This window comes from Daphnia magna, linkage group LG3 (assembly GCF_020631705.1).
Source record: "Daphnia magna isolate NIES linkage group LG3, ASM2063170v1.1, whole genome shotgun sequence".
In the NCBI taxonomy this organism is placed as follows: domain Eukaryota; kingdom Metazoa; phylum Arthropoda; class Branchiopoda; order Diplostraca; family Daphniidae; genus Daphnia; species Daphnia magna.
Genome location: NC_059184.1, coordinates 2,314,238 through 2,324,483, shown reverse-complemented (window position 1 = coordinate 2,324,483; position 10,246 = coordinate 2,314,238). Strand labels below are relative to the sequence as shown.

General features: G+C 43.0%; 1 protein-coding gene across 3 annotated transcripts; it reads right to left on the bottom strand.

The window, feature by feature from the left end:
* Positions 1-39: 39 nt before the first annotated feature.
* LOC116918491 (E3 ubiquitin-protein ligase RBBP6) lies at positions 40-10,010 on the bottom strand. 3 transcript variants are annotated; one of them, XR_006644078.1, is made up of 21 exons: positions 9,759-10,010; positions 9,434-9,620; positions 9,289-9,379; positions 9,073-9,136; positions 8,160-8,255; positions 7,969-8,057; positions 7,797-7,905; positions 7,606-7,727; positions 7,345-7,514; positions 7,040-7,281; positions 6,655-6,955; positions 6,264-6,588; positions 6,089-6,193; positions 5,824-6,003; positions 5,460-5,627; positions 4,342-5,396; positions 3,446-4,269; positions 3,158-3,359; positions 2,745-3,067; positions 847-2,474; positions 40-766 (listed from the first exon to the last, which is right to left on the bottom strand). XR_006644078.1 is itself a non-coding variant. In XM_045170664.1 (20 exons), the coding sequence occupies exons 2-19, from the start codon at positions 9,597-9,599 to the stop codon at positions 2,793-2,795; spliced, it is 4,584 nt and encodes a 1,527-aa protein (XP_045026599.1). In that variant the 5' UTR covers positions 9,600-9,620; positions 9,759-10,010; the 3' UTR covers positions 2,540-2,667; positions 2,745-2,792. The 3 variants fall into 3 exon arrangements, 2 of the variants coding, with proteins under 2 accessions (XP_045026599.1, XP_045026600.1); XM_045170664.1 differs by lacking the exons at positions 40-766; positions 847-2,474 and adding an exon at positions 2,540-2,667; XM_045170665.1 differs by lacking the exons at positions 40-766; positions 847-2,474 and having other exon boundaries at positions 2,540-3,064; positions 9,759-10,005.
* Positions 10,011-10,246: the final 236 nt, after the last annotated feature.

The window sequence follows — 10,246 nt, the reverse complement described above, 5'->3', positions numbered from 1 at the left end:
AAGTCAATTCGAATGCCTCATTTCACTTTGGAATCAAACCATCTAGACGAAGCATTCTGGCCTTGCGGATGACAAAGAAACCATTCCCACGGTCTTTTTCTCTCGTCTCTCTCACAACCCTCGGCAAAGGTAAAGAGGGTGGTGGTAGATACGAATGAAAGAGGGCCCTGTCACACCTGACCGTAGCCCGCGGGTAAATCCAACTTCCTTTCCCTAACGAAACGGGCGAACTTGAGTGAGTGGGCCAGCCGCTGCCACTTTTCCTCCTCCTCGTTACACACACTGGCGATCGCCAACGTGGATTTTCACGAACATCCAATAACGAACCAGCACACAGTCGAGTCACGCTGACACTGAGAAGGTCCCGATCGTGAGCACGTTTCGAGTATAATAGTCAAGGAATCCGCAACACCACGGCCTCACTCACAAACACACACAGCAGGATGCGCGCGCGTCTCAAACTCGAACTAGTTGCCTTGAGTCGAGTGCTGGGACTGTAGTGTATGTTTTTCGTTCACCGCCACCTGGCGTCGAAATTGCTGTGCAACGTTGCATTTCTTCGGAATGCAGCCAAAAAGGAGGCGGAAACTGAAAAAATACCAACTGAAATAGAGAGACACGAAGACACGAATCTTGCCCTACGGCTTTCTTTTTTTTTTTATGGCAGTGGCAAAGTGGCTTTCATCGGTATATACTTTATGTGACTCATTTCATTTGATGATAATGCAACTGCCGTGACGATGGCCAAGATGAGAAAATGATTCACCTTTTCATACGAAAAAAACAACAAAAAACTATTAACAACAAATGAAACTTTTGTCTAAGATTGTGAAAATAGCTACATACCACTCTTTGTAGTCTGCTAGAGTGTAAATTTGTCTGATCTTTCTTGCACATCTTCCACGCTCGGGGTGAAGAAAGGCAAAAAAAAAAAAAGGTTTTTTCGAGAGAAGTGGAAGAGATGTTATGTGACAGATTGACATAGAGAGACCGCGCGTCTTTATGTTGGTGTTGAGATAAGGGGCAACGATCCATCCAGTGCACACCGGAATCGTTCACATACCAAAAGTCCGAAAAGATATTTATATTTTCTGTTTCTTTCTTCTTCTTTCCCGACTTTTAAATCGTTGTTTGGTTTTTTACCATTTACAACTGAGGATTCGAAACGGAGCACATGAGTCTCATCTTTGAGTGAAAAAAAACCAGCTTTGTCTAGGGTGGCTTCAAGTGGGGAGCACGTGCGGGAACGAAGCCAGCAGGACCTCTCGAAACACACTCGTAAATACCAGTATTAGAAGCAAGTTTTTAGAAAGGGGGGAGAAAAGAAACACAGCATACAGAAAGAGACGCTTGTGATGTATATACACACAACAGTGAGCTAGAGTAGAGTGTATAATTGACTAGTCAGGGCATGCAGCAGCACCAAGAGGTCGGCTCTGGCCATTATCTCCTCTTGATGTTTTGGAATAGAACAGAAGAAGAAGATATAGGGCTGCTTGCTGCTGCTCTTTCCCGTTGAAATGAAATCATGCTGCACAGGATCAAGATCATCATGGCAGTCTTTATCGCGGGCAGCTGTCGCATCTTCCATCTTTGCTTCGACTCTGGCGGCAAAAGATACAAAAAAGTGCGTGACTTTTAGTCTGCTACTAGCAGAGCCTTCATGCATTACGTTGACTCATTACTTACAGGTCTCTTTCTTGGAATTGCAATGAAAACTACCTAATTGTAATTGGGAAGTAATAATCACGAACGGATGTATCCGAACGTGAATATCTGTCAATGCGTGAGTTTTTCTTTTTTCTGCTCTTTCTTATTCAATACCCACCATCAAATTGCTTTCCCACCGCCAACACGCGACCATTCGTTTACATCAACAGACAGCACATCCGTCTTCTCAGTTGGGCTTATGAACTATTTGTTATTTCTTGTTGGATGTTATACCGATATAGCAAAAGGCGTTGCGAGCCGCAGCAAGTCCACTAGTGGAGAAACGAGTTCGCGTGTTGGGAGACTATACGCTGGTCTCCCCTCCAACGACTGCTGTTTCCATCCATAAACATTTGCACCAGATCCGCCCACGTGTAAATAATCTTATACTACCCACCGGTGTGTGTTTAAACACGGGATGGTTCGAGGATGGAAAAGAAAATGCGTGACTTTGAAAGATAAACCTTTACAAGAATTACTACCTTCAGTCGATACCGATCGTGAGATAGTCTCGATGTATCTACACGCGAATAGAATAACAGAAACGTGCCATGAGTCTTGGTTTTATTTTCTCTGCTTAGACTCAATAGTGCCCGATGTGTGTATGTACTACATACATACTACATACAAATAGGCACATGTTGGACGTACTATGAGATTGTATAAACAAATCGTCTTGTTTACATTGCATCGTTTTCCACCGCAATGTAAATATTTGAACTGTGGACGATCCGTGTGAAAATCCCGGTTAACGGGTCAAAGTTCTACAGAAAAAAGGGTGAAGGTCATGAGATATAATTATCGCAAAATGTCGCTACAAAATTTGGGATGAAATATGTACTTCAAAGTGTATTACTATCGCCACTGGCATTTCCATATAATATAAAAACATAGCAATGTGCCAGATTCTGGCGAAACCAGCAGGTCAGCCCAAAGTAGCAAGAATCGACAAAGAAACTTCCAGAGAAGGTGAAAATGAAAAAAAAAAAAGAAAGTCACAACTAAAAAATAAAGAGAGAAAAAAAAAATTATACCATGAGGAAAACGAAGGCTAGTCCAAATGTTACAGAGAAGCGCTGTTTTCACTGCGACGACGCCTTTTTCTGCTTCCGCTTCGATGACGTCTTTTTAGACTTTTTCTTCTTCTTCTTTGTTTCGCGGCTCGAATCGGATGAATCACTGCTCGAAGAGACGTGGCGCTTCTTTCGGCTTTTCTTCTTACGCTTACTACCACCACCCGATTCAGATGAGCTGCTATCCGACTCTGAAGTACTGCTGGAACTACTACTGCTCGTACTACTAGACCAGGAACGCTTCCGCTTCTTGATTTTTTCCGATTTTTCTTTGTCTTTATCTGCTTGGGAAAAAAAAATCGAATGGAAATTTATTCAAAATATATTGAAAACAGAATCGATGCGCCGGCCAACAAATGAAATAAAGATAATACCGATTTGTTTCTCATCATTTTTGCTCGATTTTGTTTTGTCGCCGTGGCGAACGTCACTAGAAGGCTTCACTTCATCCTTTTTCTCTTTATCATCCTTGTTTTTCTTTTCTTCCTTTTCTTTCCGCTTGTGTTTCTTCTCCTTGTCTTTCTCCTTTGTCCGACTTCGTTTGTCTTTGTCACGTTTATCATCTTTGCGATCCTTCTGTAAAAATAAAAAAGGAGCAAATACTGAGCACGCTGTTGAAATATTTCAATAGCAAATTTCTAGGCGTTGGATTGATTAATTACCTTCTCTTTGGCAGGACTAGATCGTTTGTCCTTGTCTTTTTTACCTCCGTCCTTTTTATCCTTAGATTTATCTTTATCTTTGGTGTCATCTACCTTATCGTGATTCCTAGCAAGTGGTTGTTGTTCCGGTTCAACTTTGTCGCCTAACCTGTCCCGGACCGATTTCTTCTTGTCGTCGATTTCAGGAAGTTTCAGATCAACAGGGGCAGGATTGAATTTCGGTATCAACAACGGTGGTGGTGCAACTCTCAGATTAAGTAAGGAATCTGGAGATACTCTTGTATTATTAATATCCAAGTCAAGATCTCCAATAACCTTCTCTGGTGCGGAAGAATCAAGCAGAACACGCCGTTCTGGTCGCAATTTAATTTCAATCACTTTCGGCTTGATTGCGCTTATTGCTCGACGAAAGATGGCGTTATCTGCCCTTTTGATTGGTCCAGGATCTGCTCCGATTGAGACAATGTCGGACACGTTCTTAAAGGAATCCGATGCTTCTTCTTCTTCCGAATCTTCTTCCCAACGCGAGTGCGGCAGCGGAAGAACTTTATCTTTGACTACTTTGTCATCCTTCTCTCTTTCGCGGCTTCGTTCCTTCCTAACTTGCGTTCTCTGGCGATCGGCATCTTCTTCAGCAGGTGCTACATCGTCCACGAGCGATTCGAGGCTTTTATCTGTTGTTATGATGAGCACATCTTCTAAGGCGGCTTCATCCTCTTGCACTGTCCCAACTCGCTGGTCATTGCTTTCTTTATTGTCAACATTCTCCAATTGACTTTTATCAGCCTCCGTAGCAACTGCATCATCGAATCCGCTACAATCACCTACGAAATTAAAAAATTATCTTACGTTATCACTACCGACCGAGATCTGTTGACTTGGGGAGTAAATCTTACCCGGAACTGGTTGCTCTGGTTGGCTTTGTGTTTTTGCAGCCTCAGCTTGGTCTTCAATGTCGACACTCTTCTTTTTCTCATGTTTGCTCTTCTTCTTGTCCTTCTTGTCCTTTTCTTTTTCCTTCTCCTTTTCCTTTTCTTTCTTCTTTTTGCGTTTCTTGTCTTTTTTCTTGTCTTCGTCATCCTTGTCTTTCTTTTCCTTTTTTTTCTCCTTGTCCTTATCACGGTCCTTTTCTTTTTCTTTGGATTTATCTTTCGTCGCCGTGCTGGATCTGCTACTGACCGAACTGTGGGAGCCCCCACGCTCACGTTCCCGTTCCCGCGATACAACTTCCGCCCTTCGGCTGCTCTCTTTTGTATCCCGGCCATCGTGACGGGATCGAACCTTTTCACGGTCACGATCTCGTTCTCTGTCTCGTTCTCGATCCTTTTCGCGCTCTCGGTCACGGTCACGTTCTCTGTCCTTGTCTCGATCACCTCGATCTCTATCTCTTTCTCGATCTCGTTCACGGCTATCCTTCATATAGCCATGTTCCCTTTCACGTTCGCGTTCCTTCACCCTCTCCCTGGGTTTCTCTGGAACTTTTTCTGGCTGATCAGGACGCCGAGGTTTCGTGTAAATAAGAGGAGCGTCCGATTCAAATTCTCCTGGTGGAGGGGGTGGAGGCGATCGACGGGTCCTGTCTGAATCGGGATAATATTCACGCTCGTAATCAGCTCGTCGTTCCTCCCGATATCCACGCCCTCGACCCAAGTCTAGCGAAAGCAGAGATGGAGGAGCACCTACAATTCCCATTGGTCCTCTTGGTCCCATGTATCCAGGAGGATAAGGCCCGCGCGGGCCCATTCCTCTCGGCATGCCAATTCCGAAGTGGGGTCCTCGTGGCACATAACCTCCCATTGGGCCACCCCTGCCTATCGGGCCCATAGGACCTGGAGGGCCACCGTATCCTCGCATCGGTGGGCCTTGCGGACCCATAGGCGGATAACCGTAGGGAGGATAATAGTTTGCTGATGCAGCAGTGCTGAAATCTTCGCGGTACTCACGAGGATACCTTAATATCAAAGACAATTATTGATCAATTCTAATTGAAGACAAAAACAAAATAGAATTTTACCTTCCGGGCGATCCGTGTGAAGGTGATCGATCATAGAAACCATGTCGTCCGCCACTTCTTGGACTAGGAGATCTTCCACCTGATGGAGAACGTGATCGCGATCTACCCCTACGACCACGCACAGCTGGACTTCGTCTTCGACGACTGGGGGAATGAGATCGAGAACGCCTGTGCAATAAACAGAAAAAAGGTTATAAAACACCTATTCAACCCCCTTTTGTGCTGTGACAAAAAAGGCGAGAAGCACAGAAGTCTAAAATAGCAAACGCCAAAGAAAAGAAGAGGTACTTCTACCAAAACAAAAAGCATCCTTCAGACCCACTGAAACACTAGGTTGGACGTAAGAAATAGAAAGAAAAATTGCCTTCGGGGTGGAGATCCACTTCGTGATCGACTGCGCTGTCGAGGTGATTTGGACCGACGTGTTCTAGACCGAGACCGACTTCGTGAACGCGAAATCGATCTTCGTTTTTTTCGTGCCCTATCACGTTCTTCTTTCTCTTTCAGGAGTTTTTCGAAGGCAGCCAAGGGATCTTCTATCACACTGACATACGTTATTCGGAAAAACATTGTGTAAGCATAGTTTAATGAAAATTGGGGAAAAAAAAACAATCTTTAAATTTAAATACCCTTGCTGTAAGATCGGATGGCTGGCCAGCTGATTGGCAGCACTGGAAGCATGGTTGCCGTAACCTGGAGGCATTCCCATGCCGTTGGGGGGAAATGGTGGAGCACTAGAAAACGTATATAGAATATATGGGGGTAAGAAACTGAGCGGCTACATCATATCTACTCGTTTCTTACCCTGGGTAACCCATCGGAGGTAGCCCTCTTGGTCCTCCTGGTGGTAGCATTGGTCTAGCTCCGGGTGGTGGGATGGATGGACCCTGAAACCGGGGTGGCGGCATCGATCGCGGGAATCCCGGCGGTGGCATGTGAGTGGGAGGCTGGGCAGTCATAAGGGGCTGGATCGGCACAGAATTCTGTGGCGGTAATGCTGGCGGGGCTGGTGCAGTCTGTACAGTACTAGGGGTAGGCAACAGGGGGGCTGACTGCGAAGAATGAGGGATACGTTGCATCGCCATTAGCCCTTGTTGAATTAGGGCAATCTGTTGTATATTCTGCGAGCCTAAAACAACATTTACATAGCCTTAGAAACCAATCAAATCAAGTGAATGGCCATATATGACTTTACCAAGCAAGAGTGGATTTCCTTGCAACAAAGCTTGCTGTAATGCAATTAAGGGTGCTTTCTGAGCTAAAATGGACAAATTGTTGACAGCTGGGGTGACAGTTTTGGATGGTGCAGTAGGTGACTGTTTAACCACATCAGATTGGTTCACTTCCGCAGCAGCTGGCTTTTCGTCGACTGTAGGTGTAGGGATTCTAACCTCTTCAAGACTTTCCCCTCCTGGTGGTGGTGGCTCGCTGGGTTCTTCAATGAACTCTTCGTCTACCGCTGGAGAAGCAACCATTTCTTCTTTGAATTCCTCATCCTGGCGAATCCCGGGTACGGACAGAATAAAAACTCCATTCCATCAAAGGCAAAGATGCTTGATAAATTAATGTGAGACTTTTACCTCCAAAATAAGTTCGGGCTCTTCTTTTTCCTCTTCAACGTCTTCCTTAACTTCTGGAACAACCACAGGCTCGATAACGGCAGGCGCAACGGGCGTAGCTTTTGTATAGCCCGTTTCACTGCGGAAGTTTGTTACGGCGGTACGCAGAAATCGATTAGGTATCAACGTGTCGGGAGAAACAGCTTTCGTATGACACTGGGGGCATTCTTGTTCTTCTGAATCAAGAAGGAGAGCTCGTATACCTTTAACAAATAATGGAAATGTTAATCAAATACAAGCAATATATCCGAGTTACTGAAACTTACAATCATCACAGAAAGAGTCACCACAACAGGGAATAAGTACTGCGTCCGATAGCAAATCTTTGCATAAAGAACAAAGTAATTCAGATGGAATGACAGGTTTGGCTATCTCAGGGGTAGGCGAATCAGCCTGAAAAGGCGGTCTTTCTTTCTTGACCTCCCGATATGCCTCACTAGTGGGAAATTGGAAGTTATACTTAAGTAAATTTGATGAGAAATGGAAAACTACAAAAAAAAAAATAAATAAATAAAAATAAGACTAACTGATCAATTGCTGGGACGGCAAAATGGCCAGATGGAGTCATCATCGCACCAGGAACTTCTGGTCCTTCAACAGGGACCATGAAACTACGTGGAATTCCCGTGCTTTTCTTAATATCCATTGTCTAAAAAAATGCAAATTGAAAGGCTCGTAATTGTACTCTACAACCTTGGGTTTAGACGTTACATCATACCAGATTTAATGGGCATTGCTTGATCCAATGACCAGGCATACCACATTTAAAACAGCAATAGTTACCAGGAACAGGTCCAACCTGGCCTTGACCACGAATTTTCATGTATCTGATAGAGAAAAATATCAATAAGGCTTTAGGTGAAATGCTTAATATGTATTTTAAATGTTACTTAGACGGATCATAATCCTGAGTTGATTGGGTCATCATCGCTTTGATTTTGTCCTCTTCGGAAGCTTCACTCCGTGACAGATCAGTTGCCTTAACAAAAAAATAAAAAATAAATAAACAAATAAATAAACAAACAAACAATTAAATAGACGTAAGAGAGCACGGACTTCTAACGGAAATGAACACGCATACCTGGGCCAAATTGTCGAGCGCGGAACCGGAAGATTCAGCACTGATGTTCGCCATGGCAACTGTGACTTCGTTTTCATTTCTGGTCGGCGGGGGACCCTAAAATTTTCGATTATAACTCATATTTCTAGGAATAATCAACGAAAACTGTCTATTGACAAAAAATAAAATTGCGACAATAGGAGGGCGAAGGAGGAGGATGATCAAGTGTCGTGCCAAATATTGATGTATCGCTTAACCATCAGACATTTGGCTTCCGGCAAAGTGGACCATTCATGTATTTGAAAACTAGTTCCAACTAGTGAATTAATTACTGATTTAGCAGAAATTTGCATTAAGCTTCCGAATTTCGGCTTTTAAATGAATCAATAGTAAAAAAAGGAAGTGTGCATGAATCACATACACCGCAAGGATTCGACTCCCATGACGAATAAAATAAAAAATTTAAATAAAAAAAAAAATAAAGTAATGGAAGGGCGGAGAGGGCACATTGATGGTTTAGGTAATACTCCGAGCGTGACACAATCTTTAACAGCCGTTTGAAACAAGAACGACATCACCAACGCATAAATTAAATTTATCACAACCATGAAATCCCTATCACTAACAATAAGCTGTAACACTTGGAATTTCTAGAAACAATTTTTCATCAATCTTTAGATTTAACACAAACTTCTTGAAATGTTATGTGAGTATCACAGTAGCCGGCGGCAGCAGTCCCAAGTCCTCTTTCGTACGAAACGTGAATTTGTAAATCACAAACGACTTTTCAAAACTACTAATAAAAATCGATTGATTCTTTGCAAAATCTAGCTTTGAGTTTGAGTGAGCATTAATTTTAAATTGGTTTAACTGGAGTTCTTTTAAAAAAGAGTTACTAATCCACTGAGAAGGGAGGAAGACTTCAGGTACATACACCCTTTGATGACGAAGACGACGACGCACTTGAAGTTCCGATCAATGAAGGTTCGCCTCTATCCCTACAATAAATTATTTAAGATTTACTCTTCAAAATCAGTTGGGAAATGACAACAATTTCTTAGAATTAGATAAATTATGAATTTCATTAAAACTGGTTAATCAACCAGCAACTTAGACAAAGTTTGCTCAAATGTTTGCAAGGAAACCTTACCAGAATTTTTTGTTGGTGGCACCAGCTACAGGAACCCGCGCAACAATCAATGAAGTGTTCTTGGCAATCAATGCAGATTCATCCGTATAAACTGTAGGAAAAAGTTGTTAGATCCTTGCTCGGAAAACCTCCAACACTAGTTTACCTTCATTTGTCTGCGCATTTGTGATCATAAGGTCAAAGTCTGTAGCCTTGCCCAATTTCTTCTGGTAGACAATTGCCTTTTTTAAGTCGGCAACTGAGATATGCAGGCCATCAAACGTAATTGTATCATAGTCAATCGCCGATTTGAACTTGTAATGGATAGACATTTTCCCGGTACAATTTGCTTACTAAAGAAACACAACCAAAATGGATTAAAATCTTATCTTTGAATCACTAAAGACAGTTAGCCAAGCTTAACCAAGCAAACTTTATTCGGTTACTGAACATAATGTAAGGAGTGAAAAAGGTACACCATATTATCTCACCATATTCTTGGAAAAATCGTAAGCGTCGAGTCGAACCGGGGCCGTCTTCTTCAGTAGGTAGGCATCAAACGCAGTCACTTCATCAGTAAGCATGGAGGCCAATCAACCGCGTCACCTAACGGTATGCCCAACAACTCACCTTTGGACCAGGAGATGGTGCTATTTTTTCAATGATCGTCCAGAAAAAACCCTCTTTGACGAAGACCTTCTAAAATGTGGGATGGAGGGAAGATGGTTAATCCTGGGTTTAGATGCAGGACCTTGAAATCGTGTGTAATCTCAAGGCCTACTTAATGCTTAAGGCCTGTAAACTCGAATACCTCCTATGGGCGATGGCGGGTAAGCTTTCCCTGGTAAAAAAAAACAAGGGTTACGACGACACCATCTGGCGCTCGCAATTATAGCTCGTTGAAAAACACCCCCCAAAAACTTAAACACTTGTTATAGTTACATAAATACATAAATAAAGATAAAACGAAAGGAAATCA

Excerpts from the sequence above, each read along its gene's own strand:
- LOC116918491 (XM_045170664.1), bottom strand. The coding sequence starts at position 9,599 with ATGTCTATCCATTACAAGTTCAAATCGGCGATTGACTATGATACAATT. Across the intron at positions 6,589-6,654 it reads AGGAAATCCACTCTTGCTTG|GCTCGCAGAATATACAACAG; the intron begins GTAAAGTCATAT and ends ATGTTGTTTTAG. Across the intron at positions 5,397-5,459 it reads TCACACGGATCGCCCGGAAG|GTATCCTCGTGAGTACCGCG; the intron begins GTAAAATTCTAT and ends TTTGATATTAAG.